The sequence below is a fragment of the Buteo buteo genome, chromosome 1, assembly GCF_964188355.1.
Source record: "Buteo buteo chromosome 1, bButBut1.hap1.1, whole genome shotgun sequence".
Lineage (NCBI taxonomy): Eukaryota > Metazoa > Chordata > Aves > Accipitriformes > Accipitridae > Buteo > Buteo buteo.
This window is the reverse complement of record NC_134171.1, coordinates 12,205,140-12,230,410: the sequence shown is the minus strand read 5'-3', so window position 1 is coordinate 12,230,410 and position 25,271 is coordinate 12,205,140. Positions and strand designations below refer to the sequence as shown.

Genomic DNA, 25,271 nt, shown 5'->3' with positions numbered 1-25,271 from the left:
TAAGGGACAGTTGAAAGAAACTTCTACATAGGAAAGTGATACCATTGTTGTGTCACCAAAATAACATGGTACACTTTAAAAAAAAAAATAATCATGAAAGACATTTGGCTTTGCTTCTGATTTTTGCATTATAATTAGCAATGGCTCCTGTTTCCCACTGCATGCATGTAGAACTCCTCTCATAGAAAAACATATTTTAATTACATGTCATCTGTTTAAAAAATGATCACAGAAAGCAATTATTTAATTTTCACAAACTAAAAAGTGAAATTAACATCTTCCTTGCTTTTCGGAAGGCCTTGTGAATGAATGGAGGACATGACTCAACTGAAGTTACACAAGTTAGGTTTGGGGTTTTTTTTAAATTATGCACATATTTAAAATGTTCAGCAACATGTTTAATGATGCACATAAAATCTCAAATTCATAGTAAAAAAAATACCCATGTTTCAGTACCTCCCCGTAACTATGCCTGTCATCTGAAGAGTAACTGATATATGGAGAATAGGAGATCATATCTGGGCGGTCAATGTTATAGATGGCTTTATTTTTAGGAAGAGCAGCCAAATCCCTGTAGTCAAGAATTTCATCTCCAAGCTTTGCCTAAGAAAAGGAGGAAAGAAAGCAGTGAGAATAAGAAAGAATATGATCAGGATGCAAAAGAAAAGGACAGGTAAGTGTAAGTAGAAAAGTCATCATCATAACAATAAACAACTTTTTCTGTTTGTGCACATTTAAACCTCTTATATTTACTACACAATGCTACATATTACTGCTGTTTTCTTCTTATATACTGGTGCTTTCTACTTTTCTTTGTCACTCACATTTGGTTATTAGGAGTAGCATGACATCATTCCAGTTCCCCTGGTTATATCCCACTTACTGCTAGCTGTGCAGAGACATGAGGGACAGATATTGTAGCCTCTTCAGGCAAAACACCCTTCATTTTAAAGTGGTTTTGGTGTGCAGGGTTCCCCTGCTATAAGCAGTAGTGAAAAATCAAATATGTATTTCCAACATATACTCTCCAGATACTGAAAAACATTACTCAGGTCTTTAAATTTTCCCATTCAGCTGTGTCCTGCAGCTCCACCTCCTTTCCTGACTATGTCTAAGCAGCCCTTAATTATGGGTCACAAACCAGCAGATGATAGATCTGCACCATGGTGGATTAGTTGGAAGATCATAGGTGCCACTTAAGTAAAGTTCAAATCCTCTCATGAGACTCACACAGCCAACAGAGGGAAAGGGCTGGGCTGTGTTGCTCCCCATTCTCCTCTCACTACGCTTATTCCAAAAGTATAATTACCAGAATGCCATATTTGCACAGATTATCTTTAGGATAATGGTAACTTGCACCAAAGATGTATCCAGCACGTACTGTCTTGTAGATATGACAAGTTGGCCACACTGAGAGTGGAGAAATGGGCAGCCTAATTGTCTCATTCCCAGTTCAGGCCTTGCAGAATTATAAGCTCTTTGTTGGCAACAAAATGATGAGCGAATCTTGCTGTTCTCCGAAAATCTCAGTATGATCAGCTGTAAAACTGTAATAATGTTTTCCACATGCAAAAATATGAAAGTATCCAGGATTTATGTGTGCAGTAATTATTTTTTCTTAGCATGAGCTAACAAAAGCTCAATAGATTTTCCAGGGAAGTTTTCTATTAGTTAATCATAAAGGAAAAATTTAGCATGACAACTTCCAGTTATCCCTTTTTCTAAAACAATGTATGAATTTGTGCAGGTGTAAGCAACAGGGAAAGGAGGAAGATTCCTCTTACCTAAGAAATGCGTTTTAATCAAATATGTGATTCTTCAGCAATCTACAGATCTTACCTTCCTTGCAGCTACTTGAAGAAGCTAAAGAGCAATGAAAAAGCCCCTTAATGAAAATAAATCCCTCCCTACCAAGACGCAAGTGGCAAGCTCTGATGCAGACACAGGTCATGCAAAGGTAAGGAGGAGTCTGTCCATCAGGTCTGCTCCAGGAAGACTCTGGGCAGCATTGTATCTACAAGGAAGGCCAAGGAGGCTGTGATAATTTCTTTTTTAAGGTATCCAGGTTGTGGAGATTATTCTAGTGAACCCCAAGAAGTTCAGAATCTGGAATAGTTAAATGTGAATTACAGTAATTTTAGGCCCTATCTTTTCACATAGATGTGCAACTTGAGATCCTCCCACTAGACTTCAGAACTGTCAGGAGTCAAACTTACCTAGTTACATAATTCCTTTCAGTTTAAATATCAAAATATAGGCAAGTTTGGATGAGAAAACACCTTAGAGATACAGCTGCTTTCTAAACACTCAATTCTACAAACATTCAGCCTACATTGTTTTTTATTTTATTTGTTTCACCTACTATCAAATACGTGAGCAGAATTCAAATATGTTAGGGAAGGCTCAAATTACAGCTAAAAGGCTTTAGGCCATTTCTTCAATAATCTGGTATTTTGGATTCTGTTAAAACTGTACTCTAAGTTTAGAGTATCCATTTCACTTGGAATATGTAATTTTAAAATTGTATAATTGCAAATATGATCTGTATAAAAATACAATGTAATTTCTATTCCTAGTATGAGAACATACAACACAGCTGTGTAACCTAACCTAAACCTTCCAGTTGGATGTATTAGGTCAGAGCACCTAATTCTCTCTTCTTAAAATTTAGCTAAGTATAAAGGACTTTTATTTAAGCCTTATTTAATGACATAATTTAGAAATCAACTGATTTTTAAGTGGAATTCAGGGACTCTGAGGGGACATCAGCACTAGGGTAAATTTCAGCCTGGATATAATGAAGTCATCACTAAAGATCATGAAAAGATGCCCATTAACTTCAAAGGGCATTGGCCTGTGCCCTCTCTCAATGCAAGAAGACATCAAAGTCTGGTATCAACAGATGAAGAAAAAGTGGTATGGCTTAATAAACTAAATGTATGAACCACATTCAGGTTTAATCAAAACACACTTTTTTCACCTTTCCCCAGCTGACCGCTCACCCATGACCCAGCAACACGTCTCCCATGAGACGCCACATCGTTCCGAATGATTGCATTGCTCTGACTCGATGCCTTTGAAAGTATGAGCACCACAAATTCACGGTTCCTAAGCTTTAACCATTTTCTCTAAATTCTCTTGTCCACCATGATACTTCATAGAGCTCAGTGGTTGTTAAGGCACAGTTTTACTACTGTTTTTAATGATCTGAATCCATGCTGCTGCCGAAAGTGGCTGTACTGTGTGCGCCTTCCCACTCCGCTCTGCCTTCTACATGAGACTTAGAAGACATGTAGACAGCTGGGTCTTTTTTTGCCTCTTTGGTTAGCTGGAGGTTTTTCCTGGGTTATTTTTTAGCTGAATCTGGTCTCAAAGCTGACCGATCATACCTCTGTGTACCCACTAGTACTAGCACCAAAGAGGATACGGTAAGATGTGGCCAGAGAGGGACAGGGCTACATGCGGGTGGGACCTTCCTTTCAGTGGCAGCATGAATTTAGGTTTAGTAAAACCAATCACGAAAGCACCCAAGACAAATCTTGAGCACGTCTGTATGTCATAACACTCCTGTAATAGAAAACAGATGCAAAAGAGAGACAAAGAATCATTTTGATAATATAGAAGTCCAGTAACATGGTTTTAATTCTTTTTACTTTCCTGTTTGTGAAAGCCAAAATAGGATTTAATCAATCTCACAGCTTTGACAATTAAGCAGTCAGAGATGAGACAGATATAGCAAGAACTTGCATGCCCTTGGGGAATCTTTCTTCCTAATTGACTCATATTTGCGAGACAACTTTATTCTTTCACAGTCCCAGCTGCTCTAAAGTATATTACAGTAACGAACATTACAGTTGTGTGCTGATTTAACAATATCCTTTGAAAAAAAAACAGAAAAAGAGAATGGTAGTTTGTCCTTGACTTTCAACAGCCTGTGAAGCATATTTAAAGCTGTAATCACAAGCATCAAGAAAAACAGTACCATCCAACAGTTAGACAAATGTCACTAAAAGCATATAAATCTTAGAAGAATGCTCATGCTTATAAAAACAATGAAGTGGTGCATGGCTGGAGAGATCGAGACCATCTGGGTCAAAGAAAGTTCTTACATAGTAACAGGCTCCTAGCACAATAATTGTCTTCACAGGAGTTGAGGCAACAACTTTTTTTTTACTGGGAATATACCACTGGTATCCACCAGCATGGAGCTCTACTGTAAGAAGAACTCAGAAACACCAATGCACATTTAGGTAAGGGGCAGTTCCTCCACTTTTACTTCAGTCTTACTCAGATAAAGGGTATACTGCATTCAAAATAATTTTTACTTGAAGAAAAAAGACAATTTTGACTCCAAGGCACACTTTGCTTGTCTCAGTGTAGTAGATAAAAGCCCTCAATCTTTGTATAATAACCTCTCCAGCAGTCAATCACATCTCCAGCAATCTCCTCTGCATGTGGTCCTATCCGATGAGAACAACCTGCCTACGTGAGGGATACCTGGACAGGACAAAGAACAGCCCTGGGAATAATGAAGCTCTGCAAGAGATGTTTGTATGGATCATGCCACATTTGTGGATATTTTTTAGCTATTGGTGGTAGCCTTGAGAATTTGTCCATGAACATCAGCTACAGCAATTATGACAAGCAAGGTACACCCAGTACTGAAAAAATACTCAGCATAAGCTTTTATCATACTTGTTATCTTAAATTCTCTCTATGAGCTTTCCAGAGCTAGCACTTCTTAAATGATAAACACATCAAAGGTCTTCTGAGGTTAGGGACTGGCATTTGTCAAGGCCCGAGTCCTGCAATCTCATGCATGAATGTTTTCATAAGCAATCAGATGCAGGCTCAAGAGCTCAATTTAGACAAGTTGCATTCAAATCTATGCTTGTAATCTACCTGTGGGCTGTACTGTTTACTTAAACTTTTCTTTTTAGAAAGCACTGCAGTATTTTGCATGCTTTGGTACAAGCCAGCTCTAGTCATAATGCAAATGCTATAAATTCACCACAAAAAATAAGAGGAAACTGCCAGAATTGTATTATGGCAAATGCAGTACTCAAACATTTTAACCATGATAAAGTAAATTCCATTTTAGAGGAATCACTAACTGCAGTGGTTTGGAGACGCTAACTTTCCACACAAAGCACTAAACTGTAGGAGGAAGCACAGGGTTTTCCCCATCCCACAGAACGACCTTCGCTGTGAAATACTCACATAGATCACACGGCTTGGGGAACCTGATGTACTTGAAGCAGGTACAGAAATAATACTCTCAGAGGAAGTCCTCGTTTCCTATGGCAGGAGAAGAGAAGTGAAAAAGATAAGAAATAGAGGAGATGGATAGAAAATGTAACTGTTACTCCAAAAAGAGTGTGCGAGACATTTCATTTAATTTAACCTTTACCACTCCAAAGTGGCATATTACAGCAAGCTCAAAACTTACAGGCATACCAAAGGGTTAAAAATAAAAGAACACTTTTAGTCAGTCGAATTCAGTTTTTGAAAATGCAAAAATTATTTTACATATGACTTTCTTTTCCCCTCCCTTCAGAATGAAATGGCCTGGAGCACTTCTGGGCTGTCAGGACAGCCTTTGGGCACTATCAGGGACAGGTCAAGTTACAACATGATACAGTGGCAGCATTTTTACTCTGAGGTTATACCATCAAACCAATCTGCATTGCTTCCGGAACGTGTCATGCTACCATGCCATTCACTCATAGCAAAGAGCACGACATCCTGCAGAGCATCCTGCATCAGACACCCAACAGGTTAGCTTCCCCCTCTCTGACTGTAAGGCTACCAGATTAATTTTAATACTCAACTGGTTTTGCCCTGTTTTCAATCATTCTGGCATTCAGTGACAGACTTTTATTGCTTCCTTTTTGGTAGATTCCTTTATGATGAAAAATATAATTACTTTTAAATAACAAAGGGTTGTGAGACACAATGATATTAACCATAAGTGAACAGACCTCACATTCATAATTGAAGTTTAAACAAATCTTACTATGAAATCAATGGGTTTATACCCTCTTTTACCCAGATATGTTAAGTCTGGGTAAATATTCTTTCCCATCTATGGAGAAACCTGTCCCTGATTGCAGAAAGTATGTATTTTTCCATGCGCTCAGAATTACCATCATTTATTGTCTCACCAAAGACTGACACTTCTCACCTGGAGGTTACAACTGTTCAAACCCTTAAAAGGATTTTAGCACTATTAAGCTGTCAGGTCAAGGCAGCATCCTCCCTACTACTCCAGTCTTTACTTGAAGTATTTACTAGCTTTTAGAAGCAATATGTGAATATATCTGTACTGTACTGTACTGTGTCAGCAGAGCAAACAAACTAAATGATCACAACTATCCTTCCGGTGACCTTCTTTAGTCCAAATAGTCCTGTGGCTTCTCTGAGACTAAATGTGGAGATACTTATCCATACAAAAAAGATTCAGTTTAATTGTTTTGGCATGTCTGACTGGGATTTTGGAATTTCTCCCTCTCATTTTCAGTTGTCTCACAGTGAGGCTCTGTAAACACTCAGAAGGTCCAAGGGGACAAGCACAGAAATAGAGTATTATCTGAGAGATACTTGTGGCTGCCATTGAGATGATCATTTAACATGGACAGTGTAACTGCACTGTTCTTCTACATAGTTAAAGCACACTGTAATTTTCCAGAACTTGTGTAAATGACATGAAAGTGTCATCAGTGCACTGATGTCATGTGCAAACCATACTTCTCTTTCATAATGTCCCTACAGGAGGCCCAGTGTGGTAGAGAAAAAAAAACCTGAAGAAAACTGCACTATTCCAACGTTTTGAACCCTGTTAAAGTCAAATGACAGTTTTGGATTAAGCTCAGGATTCTCTACATAGAGCTTCACAGCTTCTTTCTCTGTGTCATGTGCATCAGTAGAGTGTGCTTTAAGATCATACACTGTAGCATGACCTTAAAGCGCATAACATACCTGGCTGAATATATTTAATAGCTCTTAATAAATGCCTGGAGTTTTTTCATGGGCGTTCCTCAATTTAGAGATGCCATCTTGTTTTTAAGAAGAACTACAATTCGTTAGAATTTCTAATTTTTGCAATCAAAGTGTAGAGTCTCATCTTTTTAAGGTACTTCTGCAGACTTCCGTGCTTCCTTATGCTTTTCAGTTACCCCCACAAATTTTCCCATTTCTCCTCCTGGTGATTAAAACCCGGTCATTCCACATCTCACACATGCTCTTTATTCTCTGCATGATCCATTACCCCTTTTAGCATCCTCAGTCCATGCCTGCTGCACATAACCTCCTAGCTTTTGCAGTAAAAACTTACATCTCAGTTGGCTCCATTGCCTCTGTTCAGTTCTTTTCGCCGTACTACACATTTTTATTCTTCCTCTACCTACCTCTTTTTCCTTTATGCCTTTTGATAATCCTTATTTTTTCTCTTGCTACTTTGATTTCTTCTGTCTTTTCCTGCTTCATCCCTTCTGCTTACAATTTCACTCTCCCATCATTTTTCTTTTTGCTGTCACTCTCTTTCACAACTTCTTTTTCCCTTCCACTCCATCTCCAAAGTTTTGGAGTGTGCTGCTACTTACTCCTTCTGCCTTTGTCACCTACTTTACATGCTGTGCATATATCTCTATAAATATACAGAAAAATAACTTTTAAAAACAACAAACTGCAAAGGTTGACCAGAAAATTTCTCAACCAGTATATCCCATTCCCAACTTCACAAGTTACCTTGAAAAGTCCATTACTACCCTCTTGAAACAGCATCCTTTCTTCTTGATTTATTTTTTCAATAATGAGTGTAAGGACCAAAAAAAGAGGAAAAACCCAAAGAAAAGGAAAAATTACTAGACTGGGGAAAATCCTTTAAGCTCCATCCTGTTTTTTTTCCCTACTCAGGCAAAACTCCCACTGTCTTTCAGATACAGATGTCTTCCTCTCTGCTGGGGAAGGAGCAAACTCCCAGTGCTCAGAAGAGATGTGTTATAAATGAATCAGCCTTTACACAATATCTTGCAAGTACACTTTCTTTGCCTTTGTGAGGAAAAGGCAGCCAAGTAGGAACACAGTACAACCAAGTTCACTGTCTGTCTTTGAGGGAGGGGAAAAAACCCCAAACTCTACTACATTTTCAATAAATTACATGGGGTTTTAGCCTTGCAATTTCAGTTACTCAGCCAGAATAAAATCCTTAGGAAGCCTGAAATACTGCTTATTAGTATTAGGCTGAATCAGCAGCACTTATTAAAGTATTTTGACAATTTTAAATATACATGTATTAAACAATACATTTTATACTGAAATGCTACTTATTTGATATTCAGATCTCACCATGAAGAATACCAGAGCAATTGCTTCCCAAACACATGGGTACAAAAAATACAGCCACGATCCTTCAGGGTAAAGCCCAAACCAATTTTTTTCAAAACAGTAATTTAGTCAAAGTTGCACTTGCTAACACAGCAGATTTGTAAACATTCTTTTTATAGCTGCTGCCTGCTGTTCTGACTTGTCCGATGTACCTTCTGTCCAAGCCTTGATGAATCAAAGAAAAGCTTTTTCGAACAAGGATACCAAGAGTACTACTTGGAGCATCAGAAACATCGGAACTGAAAACCCCCATATTAGGCCTGTGCCTTAATGAGATAGTTGTATCTCAGTCCCACCACTTCAGAGGGATCATTTCCCCAGCCACAGATTAATTCTTCATTTCCTAGGGGCAGCTCATTCATCTGCTAACCTTGTAATTATTAAAGTTGCCAGAACTCCCCCTTTTCCCCTTGCACACAGACAGATGCACAAATCATCCAACTTAAGGAGGTACTTAAAGCCAGAGATTAAATTAAGTTGGGGCTGGCTTGCCAACATTTTATAAACAAATAATAAAAAAGAAATTCCAAGGAGAGATTTTTTTTGTAAAAACAAATAAAGCGAAAGTCCTCTGATCTTTTAAGTGCAGAGCCACATAAAAAGAGAAGAGGTCATGCACTGATCACATCAAAATCAGACAGAACTTAAAAATTTATTTTTTTTTCTCATTCGTATTTTCACATTTTTCCTTATTCAGCTTATACATGTAACTCTTAGGTCAGCACTCTCCTGAAGCTGTAGCTTTAATCACTAAGTAAAAGCAGAATATTTATATTACATTATTACATTACATTAGCCTACTAGATTTCTGTAATTTAAAATTTAAAATTACAGTATTGAAAAAATTCCAAATCCTTCTCTCCAAGCCCGCTGTAAAAAAAGGGATAGAGAATAATACAACAATAGAATAACACTGGGTAAAAATATGGTCTTTTTACCTTGTTTTTCTCTTCAGCCTTTGCAGCCTGTCTACAAACTGGATGCCAGATGGATGTACCTGGAAAGTAAATTCAAAGTTCTGCTTAATTCAGTTCCCCAATAAGAACCTTAAAAGGTTTAAAATAAGAACCTTATTAAACCTTCCTATAAGGTTTTATAAGACACAGCATTCTGGCTGATTCCACTGCAGTCACTATTTCATGGATACTTTCAAAGCTAAAACTGACAACTTCTCAGTATCGGTAAGCCTGATCACATCCATTTTAAAGACTAGGTACACTTCAGAAAGCTACGTGTACTTCAATATGTGAGATCAACACCAAAACCTGAGTCCTAAGAAGGGTGATATGGGATCTCTGGAGCCCCTCCAGCTCAACCTCCCGCTCAGAGCAGGTCCCATTACAGCAGGCAGCTCAGGGCTCTGCCCCGGTGGGTTCTGAATATCTCCAGGGATGGAGATCCCACAGCACCTCTGGGCAACCTGTTCCACTCTCATGGTAATTTTTTTTTTTTCCTTATATGTAGTTAGTATTTCCTGTACTCTTATTATATGTATTCTTGTAATAGCCTGGCCCAGGTCATACTAAGTAGCACACTGAGATGGGATGGAATAGCCTTGTGGCATTTAACACCAGCTGAAAATTCAGTCTTTCTTTCAGAATTATTCACTGTACTGATCTTGCACTTCCTGTATGTTTGTCTCTCATAAGCCAAATACTAAGGAACTGCATAAATTCAAGAGAAAATCCATCCTGGAGGAAGTGGGAAATATAGAATGAACCAGTTCTCTACTATATGTAAGTATGAAGAGAGGATTATGAACTCCAGAGATATAAATAAACATCAAGTGTGAGAAAGAAACTTAATAGTTTTGCATTAGTCACAAAGTTAAAAAAAAAAAATCTTTTAAACGGTTGAGCACAATGTTCAATACTCAGTGTTCAATGGAAGTGGAATGTGTGTAACTATATAAAATAAAATAATTATTTGTAAATTTTAATAGTAAAAAGGAACCTTTGTTTATGCCAGTCTGAGCTCAGACAAGCCACAAACTAAAGCTCCACAGAGTTAAATAATGTGAGTGCACTGCAACTTCTGCCTGACTAAATGGGAAGTTGAGATCCTTTGTGTTATAAATATTTAATGTTTATACTGGGTGGAGAGCACCAAGAAGAGTTATTGGAAATGCTTTGTTTTCACAGCAGTTTGATAGTTTTCTAACCAGTGGATTTTGGAAACAAGATAGAAACAGAAAGTCTCTTTCCCAGAAGACAGATGGAGATCATTATAATTTATTTCACAAAAATAACCCCGATGAACTCAGACTCAAGTAGTAAAAGACTATCTATAAGTACAGGCTGGATAAATTATATTTACCAAGTTACTGAAGTTTCTTGGGACTGAACCACTAAGCAACATCTTTATAGCACCTTTAAATTCAATACTAACTTATCTTCCAATTACAAGTGGGTCTGAACTTGCCCACTGAAAGCGTTTGTCCCAACTGCTGCATAAGTTGATGTAAATCTTCCCAATGGTTTTAAGAAGTATTTAGATCAACTTTTTTTATCTGTGGTCAAGCAAAACTGGCTGGGAAACTTTTTGACACAGAAGAAAGAGTCCTTTCACCCAAAAGTCCACCCAAAGCGCATGCTGACAACTCAATTTCTGCTAAGGAACATGCAACACCTAAAGGAACTTTACAATAGTTTATTAAGAGGATGAAGAATAAGTTATAAAACCCTGGGCTCTGACATTTTTTATTATCTACCAATCAGGTGAGATAGTCCAAATACCTAATCGCAGATCTTTCATGAAGTTAACATCACTTTCTAATGGAAACTGCTTTTCATGTGAAGACAAAAAGCGTACGACAGTAAGCTGGTACGAAAGTTTCATGCATCAGAAAGTAAAGTGAGTAACATGGGTCCAAATTAACAGGACCCAAGCATACTTTGTGATTATTTGAACTAAAAATCAGCTCAAAACCTAACAAATATCCACCCTTATAACAAACTGAACTTAAAAAGAAGATTCACTTGCAACCCAGTTTCAGAAGGTTTGAAATCTAGAAACAAATTTGTGGTTTGATACCTTTTTTTTAAACTATTGATTTCCCAGGGGATTTTAGTACTGCTAAACTACTTTGCAATTGGAAGAACCACAGCATTTTCTGGCTCCTGAGGGAGAATCCATGAGAACAGAAAAGGATCATTATGTCCTTTAATGAGCCAGTTCTTGTTGCAAACCGAAGTGACAATAAAATTGTCATTTTAAATAACGTACTAAATCATAATTAGATCTTACTGAGACCACTGTTGTGTTTTAAATAAAGTCTAACTTTTCCAGCTTCATGAATGATTTCAAAGTATACTTCTAGAAAACTGTGGACAATTGCAAAGTTATAATACAGATGTGGGCAAGCATGTGATTTTAGGATAATACACCAGCCTTGCAGTTCCCACATCTCACTGAGTTTCTCTTTTCTGTCTTCCTTTGAAAAGATACAGTCAGTCAAAGACACAGGCAAAAGCCTTCATTTTCTCTGGTGTCTGACCCTGTATTTAACTGTGTAGACATTGTTTTCTTCGATCAGTGTAGTACAGCTAAAAGTTGCTACATATGAAATACAGATTTTAGCTCATATCTATGTTAAATAACTTTTTTTTTTTAATTGAATAAATTATTGTGCAAGTCCTTCTCTATTACCACTGAAATTCCCTGACAAGAAACACTGAATTTCTCTTGTGCAAGCTTATGGCTGCGTAAGGTATAGGCATGTTCTGTGGTAAGGGCTTCAGCTCCATGGCATCCTCTTCTTCACCCTCTGAGGGCACTTAGATCTGAATGAGAGGAATTCAGATATGGACCTGCAGATTTTCTCCTCATACCCAAATGGGCAATGGGTACAGAACTGGTCTTAGGACTGCAACAGCAGCTTTGGGGAACCTGCTGCTCCGCATGCCTGTTAACTTTCATCTGGGCCATTTATCATTGCAGAAAAATCACATTTTTTAGTAAACGGAAAATTTTATAATCTTTACTGTCAAGTACTTCCATCTGCAGGAAGTAACTGCTACTACTCATCCTTTCTGTGATTCACACTTGCTATTGGATTTGAACTGAGAGAGAAGTAATAGGTGAGTAAGAAGCAACAAGGAGGTTTTTTTTGCTCTTTGTTAGCCTACACATTGCATTCTTCATTTTCTTTGGTAGTTACAAAATGAGAATATGTGCAAAACACCTTAGCCATGCTAGCAGGTATGGGCAAGAGGGGCCTGTTGCCAAGTGTAACTGTTTTGGGTTCTGGTTTTTGTTTTTTTGCTTTTGTTTTTACCTTGAAGATACATTTCTTCTCCTTCTGCAAACATCTGACTGCACCTGACACATCGTGCGCACGTTGGGTGATAATGTTTTTCTCCTGCCTGTTTGGGAAAAAAGGTACAGATGATTAAGTACACTGATCAATTCAGCAGCTTCGCTATGTGGAGTTTTTCTTTCATCCTCTAGAATATGACTAATTAGTGTAAAATTAGTTAATGCCTATAAGTTCAATAATCTCCTACAACCACAATACAAATTTTTGATTATAGACAACTCATGATTTAAAATGTAACTATGGTCTCGCCTATGCAAAAAAGTTAATGTTCAATAGTTAAATCTCTGAATTTACAGAATGGAAACAGTTTTGTGTAGTGAACACATTTTCCCTGTAAACAACCATACTGTGCACCAAGTGCAAGGTAGCTTAGGACTTACCTGCACAAGGAAGTTGGGAGGTCATAACCTTGAGCATGGATTTGCAACTTAACTGTATGTTTGTCATGATCCCACTGAATATATAATCTTAATGCACAGTAAGAACCATCTTGTGCAAGGAATGTTTGTACCTGCTTTGAAACTCTCTTGCAGGTAATGGGTACTAAAGGGTTTCCATGAGGAATGTGTGTGGCATGCCTATAGGGCTCTTAAGTTCAGAGCTGACGCTTTTGGGTACTGTGCACTAACTCTCTCACTCAGGCAAGCCAGGAGTTTTGCCAATTGTTCTGAGATTAATCCACATTATTTAATACCACCATTTTCATTGATGGGAATGAGAACAGGACTGAACCCTAAGTTTGCTCAGAACAGCTTAGCAACTCATCAATTTTCATAAATGTAGATTTCCAAATACCTTATAACCCCATTAATTTAAACTGTTTCACCATTGACCTAAGTGTGTTTTTCAAGAGAAGAGATCTACCTGCTATAAAGGAGCAAGGGCTTGCCTATGTCAGAACATCAATGTGTAACACAGGCAAGGGCGAAGTTAACCTCAAATGACTATCAGAAAAAAAAGCCAAGAATCTTGGACCAAGGGATTTATGCAGGACTCAATTTTGGTAGCTTGGCCAAAATTCAGTTCTATGGCTGACTGTGGGCGAACTTGTTCGCTCTGGTTCCCACAGGCAAGGACAGCAGCACCACAAGGCAATGTTGGTTTGAGCCAGGGACAAACATAGCATTCAGGGAGTTGTGTTCTTCTGAGTGAACGACACAAGCCAGTCCCTCCACACTGCACCCTTACCCCATCTTTCAGATGATACTCACGAAAGAGTTCAACAACCCAAAGCCAGCGCTTGCGCATGCTCCGAACGCTCCTCACTCTTCCAAACCCCTACTGAGCTGAAAGCCACATCTTGGCATCTCCTTCCTCCTCTTTGATCCCATACTCTTCTGTGCTAGACAGAATGGCCCATGGTTTAAGTGGCTTAAGGTCAATGCCACTTCCATTATGAACGTAAGCCAGGAGACCAATTCTAGAGCTTAGAGCTAAATTAAACTACGTTTAACTTAAAGCTAAGTCTGGCTTCAGTAGGAATTCTCCTGCAGTTAAAAAGAAGCAAATTTTGGTCCATGTAGAATGTCTCATATCCTGCTTATCTGAAGAGGTTGAAAGTGCTACTATGATTGTGTGTGCCTTTAAAAAATTACTATCAAATATTGCCCCACTGTCTTCAGCATGTAACTATGCTCTCACAGCACTGCACTGTAAATCCCCCTTCTATTAATATAGAAATTCTAGAAATTCAACACTGTTACTACAGGAATTACTTGTCTTACTCTTTTTCATTGACTGAATGACAAAGCTTTCAGAGGTATTTATACTAAAGAACATAATCTGTGCCTGGGGGCTATTTTGCCATTCACAATATCAAACACACAAGTGTGGTAATCTAGGTTAAAGAATCTCTGGTTTTACTTCATCAGTGTTAAATTGATTCACCCCTGAGAAGCTGTTGCTGCATTTTAAATCAGCAATGAGGAAGAGCAACACATCACATCAAAACTGCCATTTTGAAAAAAGCTTTGTTCCAGTTCACTCTCCTTTTTATGGTGTCATTTGTGCAGATCGCTGAGCGATTTTTGCAACTTGAGACATGGAAGATGGTCACTACTGTGTTGACACCTTGAGGTATCAGACCATGAAGTATCAGTATTGGGCTTAAACCTCAGGTTTAAAATGACTTGCTGGATTGCAGGTCTTTAAGCACAGAAGGGTATTCAACTATCACCAGATAAACTTAGGTTCGGAATATCAAGCTGAAAAGAAGTATCATTTCCCTTGGAAGATTTGTACTGCACAAGCATTGCTAATGCAATGCATAGTCTCAATAATTCAATTGATTTAGCACAGCTGATACAATTCCCAGGCTAACACCCTCTAGGGGAATTCAATTACTCCTCTGCTAAAATACACTGTCAGAACACATTCTCAGATAACCTGGATGCATCACAGAATAAAATCTATTTCCCCAAATTTAACAGTACAACCAAATACATCATTTTAATTCACTCCACATAGTAAGTAATATCAACTAGCTGTAGAATTGCACAGAGAGACCTCTTTTATAACTTAGATACAATTATAACAGAGAAATCAGGGGAGAAAGGTATAATGATACTTTTGCTGATGCTCACACCAGGATAACTCCAATGGATTCTGCATAACTACCTCTGAATTAAAATGGGACATACTCGAACTTTTCATATAACTTTAAGTGCCAACAGTGGCTTTTGTTCCCTCTGTTTAAAAATTTTTTATTTTGTCCCTCTTCTAACCAAAGCACAGAAGACAAGATATGGCAGACTCTTCATCAATTTAAGTATTTAAAACAGATCACATTATCTTTCTAAATGAGAGGCAATAGCTGAATCTGAGGCTAGTGACTTGATGCAGGAATTAACTAATAATGTTCCCTGATATGTTTATACAGTTAGCCTGATTAGGTAACATAAATTATATTCAAACCTGGGACCTGGTTGTGTTGGGTCTGAATGTGAATCATAACGTCACCTGGGTACATGCCAAAGCAGCTTTCATCAGTGCCCCTTTCTCCTCTCTCTTCAGACTATTTCAGTGGCTTCATCTCATAGATGAACCATCGGCTCCAGCAGAACCCAGAGATTTTGTAAGCTTAGGGCAGCAACTGTTTTATGTTTTCAGTTTAGTTGTAATGATGGCCTCGTTATTTTTTCTTTTCTTGGTTATATTGATGTGAGGGATTTCAATGCAGCAAACAAATTCCTAACCATATGGTTACTTCTTCTTTGCACAGTTTGAAAGCTTAGTTTGACAGATTGTTGTCTCAGTGTTTAATAAAATATCGACACACACATCACACAGAAGAAGCAACATTCATCTCTCATATCTCTCTTATGGTTCAAGTGGTAGATTGCACGTAACCTTCTTAATATCCTATATTTGCTTCAACACTGCACCAGGTCTTTGTGCCCAGGCATCCAGATGTGAGGATAGTATTATTATGAAGATCAATTTAAAGATTAATTCTCAACTGAGATTTCCTCAAACCTGAATAGCAAAGCATGTCCTTAGCAAGACAGTACACTACCAACAGTTTAATTTCTCCTCAGTTGACTACACCAGCTTTCCACAATCACTGAGTCAAAGTGTTGGTGCGTAATTTAAGGTGGAGTCAAAACAGTCCTTAACACTCCGAGACAAAGTATTACGAATTACTTCCTTCCCTTTAGATAGGAGGGGCTGCTTTGAATGGTAAATCTCCTCTGCACAGCAGACAGAGCCTTCTGGGCTGGGTCAGCATGGGGAATGTTCTCCCACGGGAGCCAAGGAGCTCCCCACACTCCCTGCCCTAAGCATGGGGGGGCACCGCAGTGTTGCTACCCGTCCCACAGCACATCAACAAGTAAACCCGTGCTTCACTTAAAACAGGACCAGAAAGCTCTGCAACAGAGTACATAGAACAGCCTTTTCTCATTTCTCATAACTTCTTGAACCAGACAAAAGAACGAACCTGATGCGACAAATATGAATCACATCATTTAAAGCACAATTTGAAGACAGTAAGGGGTTTTATCCTAAAGTCTGCAGAGCAGTATGAACAGCAGGCCTGGGAAACATGCAATGCTAGCAAAACTGTAGTAATTCATACCAGAAAGAATAACCTTAACTACTTAAGGTTGGATTTTAAATTAGCTGTCATCACTCAGGAAAAAGATACTACATTATAGCAGACAGCTCAGCAAAAACCTCTGCTCATTCTCTGGCTATGACTGCAATAACTGATGAAGTGGTAGAATATATAAAAGATAATAAGTATAATAATTGTAACTCTATCACAATGACATTGCTCATCTGGCCTCTCATGCCATTGCCAGGAGTGCGATTGATGTAATTTTTCACTGTAGTTGATGAGCGACACCTGCTTATGGATTGACACATGAGGGATTGAACCAGAGCAGCCTAAAGCTCAAAGTGCAAGCTGAGTCCTGGAAAGAAGACTCAAGATTTCTGATGACTCTCTCACCAGTATAGTCTAAGCACATCCTATCTCATCGCACTACTCGGTAAAGCAGCTAGTAAAGGGAAGAAAGAAAGTAGACAAAATCATTTAATGTGTTAAATAAACTCGTAACTATTTGGTTCCTTTCCTGAGAATGAAAAGTTTTCAGTAATCTTTTTCCTGTAAAAATAAAAAATAATAATAATTTAAAAAATCTATGCTGTTATCAAAATGCACGGTGGTAACTGACATCTTTTACTGCTGGGAGTAAAGTGTTTGTAGAAGTGAGAAAAGGTTAGACTGCTGCAATGACTCAATCATATCAAAGTATATTTTCCATTTTAAATGTATAATACAATATAGGTTGCTGTACTAGTGCATTATTACCAATAAGTATTATCTATTGAGGTAGGTCCAAAGCTTGCCATCCTCATGCTCTAAAATCTCCAAATGAAGTCCTAACTGTATCCTATCCTGAACACAGATAATGGAAGTCAGCCTGCAAAACGCTGAGCCTGCTGGTGTGCCAAGGCACGGTGCAGTTGCATGACCCAGAAACAAAACCCACAGAAGACTGGTTATAAAGCATTCTTAGTTAAAAGCTTTTCACACGGAACAAATTTGTTGAGAGTTGGGTCATCACCAGACAACCACCTGTTCAAGCGACGGGAAACAGAATAAAGCGCAAACCCACTGACAATAAATAAGCCTTTCCATCAGGCAGCTTCTCACCCTGAAATGAAGGACTAAAGCTCTTATGAAAGACATATGACCTGACTGCTGCTGTGTAAGTGGAACGGAATTAGTATTTGTTTGGAAGGGGAAAAATACTTAGGAACTGTAGTGAGGGGTAGAAGTTTAAAACTTCAATTAGACAACAAATTATTCTCTTTTCTATACTCTGCCTCCATTTCCTGAATAATTTTCATTCACATGGACATTCACATTCATTCATTGAAGGGCACTGAGATTTCTTCAAGTGCACTTTGTAATACAGCTAATAGTAGAAATACAATTCAGTTTAAAGTCAGGAAGTATGCAAGTGCACCACAGAATGATAGAATAATTCAGGCTGGGAAGGACCTCAGGACATCATCTAATCCCACCTGCTCAAAGCAGGTTTGATGCTCAACTCAGATCAGTCTGCTCAGGAATTTGTCCCATCGGATATTGAAAACATCCAAGGACAGAGACTACAAAACCTCTGAGGAGCCTGCCCCAATGCTTAGTTATCCTTACAATGATTTTTTGTTTGTTTGTTTTATCGAGTCAGAACTTCCCCTCTTTCAATTTGTGACAGTTGTCTCCTGCTCTCCCACCATGCACCCCAGTAAGGAGCTTGTCTCCACGTCCTTGAGGGCCTCCACATAGGTACGGGAACACTGCTATTAGGTCCCCCTAAAGCCATCCCTTCCCCAAGCTGAACAATTCCAGCTCCCTGAGCATCTCCTCACAGGATATGTACTCCAGCCCCTCAACTACCATGGTGGTCCTCCACCAAACTCACTTCAGTTAATCAGCTTCTTTTGGTATGGGAGGGCACAAAGATGGACACAGTATCCTACACGGGGTCTAGTGAACGCTGAAAAAAAGAGGGATATCTTCAATCTACTGGTTGTGCTCCTGTCGAAATTGCCCTCTAGGCTGGTGGCCTTCATCACTGCCAGGGCACACCGCTCTCAGGTTTAGCCGACTGCCTGCCATATCCCATACGCATTTCCAAGCACTGACAATTGTGTTTAAGGTATCAAAATAAATCAAGATGTGCTTGATGTACATACGTCAGACTGAAACAGAACATAGAATCAAGATATAACTCCTTGATAAATGAATTTGCTACCGGTTTCAGCTTACGTACATGGATTCATACGAGTAGATCTGGGGAGAAAAACATCTAAACACTGGGTAAGGGAAGTTCATTATCATTTTAAATGCAACATTAAGGAGTATGTACCTTCACTGGGAATTTTTTTTTCAGAGTGTGCAAATCAAAAAAGGTGGAAAACCACTGAACCCCTTTAGTGGATATTTAATTCAACCTTCCTCATTCATTCCTCAAATGACTGGTTTTACTGGGATAGTAAACTATTATGCGAATGAACTGTTCTTTTTCTTAGGTGCCAGAAATGTAAAGGAAACTGATAATGAAATACAGGTATAAAAAAAGAACTCCAGGTATTTATCTTTAAGAAATTTAACAAAGTTTTTGAACAAGATACAGCATTTTGACATTAAATGGCCCAACTAGTCACTGCATTGATTTATAGAGGCAAATTCACAACTTCTTTAAGTAAATGCAGTTCCCTGACTTTGGCTAAGCTAAGGTTTTAGTACCTGCTCCCAGAAATAAATTAGTTATTATTTAGTAGCTCTCTGACCTAACAGCACAGAACTGGCCCAGAAAATCTTCCTATCAAGTTATTCCACCTACTAGGCTGAAATCAGGGGTTGTTCTTGTTTATTCCCACCTGGTAATACAATGCTCTTGTTCTTGCCAGCACTTCAACATGGGATTGTGCAACGTGGGTTTAATCCTAAAGGCCGTGTAAAATCTAGGGCTCAGGTGTTTGTCCTTCTGTCTTTATCTCGAGTACCACAGAGAAGGTGCACAGCACCACACCATGAAGTGTGTTCAACGGCCACACACTCGTAACTCTGCCATTGCATCAACATAGTGGCATATTATGTGGACTACGCTGACTCCATAAACGGGATTCTATGGGATATTTTCAAATTAGAGTGATGATGTTCAGAAAATCAGATAACCTTTGCTGCTTGTAGTAGAATACTGTGCTCAGTTACCAGCTTTAAGTATAACCACATAAAAACTCCATTCACGCTTCTAGCAAAGTCAGAGTTTTGCCTATCCTACAGAAGAACTTGAAGGATTACTCAGTAATAGTTGTATACAATAATGGTTAAGTTAGTAAACAGCTGTCATGTCATCTACTGGGTGTGAAGGGACAGGCAACATTATCAAGGCAGAGGTATTTGGCAAAATATCTATTGCTTATGTTATACAACAGTGCTGAGGAGAGAAAAGTGCGAGAGCCAGGAGACAAAGAGAGAATTATGTGGAGGAAAACTCTTACTAATTCTGTTAGTCACAGTGGACCTGACTCACCACTGAGTCACTTCAGCAACGTGCCAGGGCAAATGAACCATTTTCAATGGGGTTTACACCAGTGTAAATGTAGTGTAATGTTTTGAATCAATCCTTCTCCTCATCTTCTCCTTACTGGATTCATTTATCATCCCACTAGATGCCAAGAAACAGTCATGTGAAATGTTCGATACATGCACCTGCAGCATTACTTACAGCTTTAGCTGTCTCACATGTACAGTTATTTCGTATTGTCTTGGTTCTGGATCATCCCACTGTACTTCGCAGAGCCTTGAGACTTCCCACCCACATTTGAGTCATTTTTACTGCCTCCCACACACTCTTTATTCTTCCAGGTATAAAGTGCAGATCAAATGTACCAACAGGGACATTTATCTCAGAATGACAGTAACTTGCTATATACTGGACTCTCAGAATAAGAAGTTTGTAATGCTTGTGGGAGAAATAAAAAATAGTAATAATAATAAAAAAATTAAAACCCCTAAAGGGAATAATTAAGAAAAAGAAAGAATAGAAAGAAAAATCAGCACTATTGTAACTGTAATTTAATTCTGTGACATCTGCAAACAAGTTCTGACTCAGGACCAAATTCAGCCCTGTGCAGTCAGGCAAAAGCTGGAAAAGGCCAATGATGCATTTTTTCTACAGAATTTGGTACATGATCTTGTAAACCAAAATGGTCTGTCATGCCTAAAATCACTGGTTTTGCACTCAGTTGCTTTTGTTATGCAATGAGTGATCTGCCCCTTTTGCCTTTTTCTTCTCAGCTTTGCAAATTTTTCTTGCCACCCACTGAGACTGGAAGAGGCTTCTGTTTTCCGTTTGCTCAACAGCCTCCTTCATTTCTTTTCCACTTTCCTCTCCCACTCATTAAAACCCACTTACGGGCCAAGACAAGCTGCAGCTGGCTCTCACTTCTGCCATCCCTTGACAGGGGAGAGGGAGCGAAGAAGGAGAAAGATGACTTGCAGACATATTCCCTTCCTTTTCGACTTTGCAGCTGTGCATTCAGCCCACCCATTTCAGATGGGAAGAATGAAGCTGCGACCAGCACCGAACAGCCCCGGAGAGGCAGCGTGTTTTATCGGATGAGGCCAGCACAGCTCTTTTCACACTGGTCGTGGTGATCCAGGCTGCAAACATCTGAGGACAGAAGGTGTCTCTCATTCTGTGCCTGAATAAGGACTGGTATTTTGGATGCCCAAATTTAGCTGGGACTGGAAATGCTGCTGTCACGTGCAGAACTGACATGAATAGTCCTTCCTGGAAGCTGGAAGTTGCTACTTTCACACCCATCCACACACTTCCAGTTCAAGGTACCATTCAGAAGTTCTTACTTTGAGGGGAAAAAAGAAAGCTGAAGAAGCAGAAAAAATGCTGAAGGTTGGGAGGATGAAAAATCTTAAAGATACAAGAAATGAGTCACATAGGCTGCTTTCCTGCTATTAGCAGATACACTGAACCGTTGTCACATGGGCCAGAGCATCCTGGAGATTCTTTATCCACAAAGCCAATTGTCACTAAGTGCACTTACTGCTGCACCACTGTCATGGTTACGGGAGAGAGCTGGAGGATCACAAGTAGGTACAGGGCACTGCAAAGCAGTGCAAAGCACAGCGTGCCCCAAGCATGAGTCAGGAGACCACCAGAAATGAAAGAATTGTGCAAAGCAACAGGATGAGGAACTGAAGGCATGCAAAAAGTGCAATGTTTCACAGACAAAATATTAAAATGCTGGCAGATGGTAGCAGATAATAATGCATCACCACAGCAACACCGCTTGGAAAGGCATTGTAACTGGCATACTGCGTGCCGTTTGTGTCTGAGGCTCAAAAGGTATCAAGGTGACTACTGGAATCACTGCTTTGATGCTTTAATTAATCAGTTAAAGTAGTTTAGGATATCTAACTGGTACTACATTTTTGCGTAATGGGAGAAGGCAGTGGACACCATTCATCCACCTGCCAGGCTCAAGAGTCAAACTATGCACTAAAACTCTAGCACATACAAACCCACACAAGCACAAATGCACAGCAGCACTACTGGGGACTTTTTCCATACATATGAGAGAAATCCTCAACAGAAAAGCAAGCAAGCAACTGAAAAAAAACCACAGAACCGGCAATAGTCATTCTTTCTTCTCTATCAACCAGTTTACCTCAATTTCTGAACTTCTCTTTCGTGTTATTCAGAAATAGTTTGCAGAACCCCTTACTTTGGTTAAAATGTAACAGGCTTAAGCTATCACCAAATGCTACTCAGTACTCTTCCTCAATACACCTAAAACCTGATTTACAGGGTAAAAACTATGCAAACAGTTCCTTTTAATATGTACTGCTTTTTCCTGACATGTCAACAACTGTGAGTTTTTAAAAGTTCAGATAATAAATAAGGATAGGTGTAGCTCTGTATCTCTTTCTGGAGAGAAGAGGTGGTTGAAAAAATGAAAGGATGAGGGTGGGAGAAAGAGAAGGCGAATGTATCTAAAACAACACAACTGGGCTACAGAAAAGGCTAAAAGCTAAGGTCAAGAACATTTGCATTACTATTTATATGCTTATTGATAATATTTTTAAAAATGCCCATTTTAAAGCAGAAAGCCTAAGTCAACTGTCAATTCACACTTACCCAGCCAAGTGCAGATACTATACACTGATGATTAACCTGCCTCTGCAGACCAGCAGCCCCAGACAAACGCAAGTGGCACCAAAACAGAGACTGTTCTCAAGCTGCAAAATGCCTTGCATCTCAGCAAACACTCTGCATCGAAAGTGCTAGTTAATGTTTCCTACCTTAGATGGTTTCCTTTTGCAAGAGCTAATGCTGATTTATTTAGATGTATCTTTTCCAACAGTTTTCCTTCTTCTCTCGTGATGGGAGAAAACTGGCGTAGAGAGCAGTTTCTAATCGAAGATTAGTACTGACACTTGGATCTTTTTGCTGCTCTGAGAGCCTTTGCAAGGCTGCCCATGCTACAGGAAACCCTTCGTTCGTATAGACGGATCCACTTTTATTGCACGTTTCAGTATTAATGCCTATATTATAAGCTGCTCAAGTACCTTTCACACATCACTAGGTTTTGTTGTTAGAGAAACAGCAGGGCAACAGACATTTCAGAATGAACCATTTTCCACACTGCAGGCAGAAATTTGTACACCCTGCTGTAAAGAATTAGTCTCGTCTCTCTGCTATACCGAGACTTTTGCAAAGGGAAAGGCAATTGATTTACAAAGTAGATGTGGCTGCAAACAAAAGCAGCTCAGCCCTAGGGCAGGGCAAAAAACAAACTACAAAAAATAAGATTCATGTTTTAATTAATAAGTCACTGAGGTATAAGTGGCAATTAACTGACATGTAAATTATTGACGTTTCTAGTCTCATTTCTGCCTAGTGTAGTGCCTACTGCATTTGTTCCCTTATTTTAAAGTAACATATGGTTGTGATTAATAGATTTTAAAAAAATATATTGATTATGCTTTTCTAGACATTTACACACACATGTAAACCAGAAAAATGTTAACCCTTTCTTCCCCCACGTATACTGAGTGCCACACTGCCATGTTAGGATGTCATATACAGCAGCTGGACCCATCTTTATGTTTAGTTAGTGATAAAGCCATTTTCACCAGCACTTGAAGGATACATTTACACCACAGCCATACAGCTGTAAATCATGGGCCTGCTGTAGACAGAAGTCTAGTCAAGTGCTGAAAATACCCCTCGGTGCTTACAGAAGCAGTTGGGTTGCCTTTAAATCAGCCCCAAGCGACCTTTCCAAAAGCGTAATTTCCAATGTGCTACACTGTCAACTTTTATTCACACGAAACTCAAGCCACCAGCCAGTAGCGGTGGAGATCCAGCTTGTCCATCAGCTTCCAGTACGGTTGGTCGTGGAGGGCAGCTACGAGGCAGCTCAGCCTGGCCACCACTGGACTGCAGTTACCGATCCAAGGAATCACACCTGACCTCCTCACAGCCTGTACTGCCTTTGCCATCAAAACAGCCCCAGGAGGTTATCTTTGGGTAGGAAGACTTCCTCTAACAATGTAGGAAACCATTAGCTGAAACAGCAGATGAAGAGAAACCCCCCCAAGTCGTATCTCACTGTGGGCTGTCAATGTTAACAAAGCCACAGGTAAAAAACCAACACACTCAATGCGAGATATACCAGGGGAAGTACTTTCTTTAGAAACAGTGGAAGGGGTTCCTATCACTGCACAAGGTAGTGGTGAGGCATCACCTGGCATACAATGCCCATCCATGCTGAGAGAAGGTGGTTCCAGCTAGGAACAGACAGTGAGAAGGTCCACCAGCATCACCAGAAGAGCCTGGAGCTGACCTCATGAGCAGAGGAGAATTCAGATAATTCAGTTTTGCAAAATAAAAGTTGAGAGGAAGTAAGACTGTTCTCTATAAATTCTCCATCGAGTTCTTCAATTAAAGGGAAGAAGATAAAAAAGGCTAAAAATCAATCTGTATCCAAAGAATTAGTAACTGTACACAGACCACTTTAAAACAGAGAGGTGCTGGAATTGAGATAAAAGTTTCAAAGTATCAGGTGTTAAGGAAACCGAGGCATGTTCCCCAGCAGGGGACGAGGAAGCGTCACTGGCGGTCACACAGCTCCTCCAAGCACCTCAACAGCCTTCCAAGCCTCTGGACGGCCTGTTGTGTGGGAAGGACTGGAGGCAGGCAACCCACCTCCGCTTCCTCCGAGCGAAACACAGCTAAAAGACTGATTAAAAAATCATGAAGCAAATGGAGAGTGTTTTCTTGATTGAAAGGGGTTTGTATCAGGCTCTGGATTATCATGCAAAATATAGTATATTTTTAGAGAAAAGGCAATTACGTTTATTTTGTCTATTTTTATGGTATGCTCATTAGCACAAGTTGATATTTTAATTAATAAATAACTGCTTGTGATAGAAAAAGAGAGAAAGAGGTATTTTTAGTGCCAAATGCAGAGAAATAGATTGCAACACGACCAAAGGGAAATGGCTGGTTATAAAAATCAACAG

The 25,271-nt window shown here is 39.2% G+C and overlaps 1 protein-coding gene across 7 annotated transcripts in view; it reads right to left on the bottom strand.

The window, feature by feature from the left end:
- The window catches only part of ABLIM2 (actin binding LIM protein family member 2), a 141,857-nt gene that overhangs the window by 43,391 nt on the left and 73,195 nt on the right, over window positions 1–25,271 (bottom strand). For 5 of the 7 annotated variants that reach the window (XM_075022531.1, XM_075022542.1, XM_075022549.1 and 2 more), the window contains exons 7-10: window positions 12,662–12,749; window positions 9,324–9,382; window positions 5,221–5,298; window positions 457–603 (exon numbers count right to left, since the gene is read on the bottom strand). In XM_075022531.1, coding sequence (XP_074878632.1) covers window positions 457–603; window positions 5,221–5,298; window positions 9,324–9,382; window positions 12,662–12,749 — 372 coding nt within the window. The remainder of the gene's footprint in view (window positions 1–456; window positions 604–5,220; window positions 5,299–9,323; window positions 9,383–12,661; window positions 12,750–25,271) is intronic. The other 2 variants (XM_075022551.1, XM_075022562.1) reach the window with 1 other exon arrangement.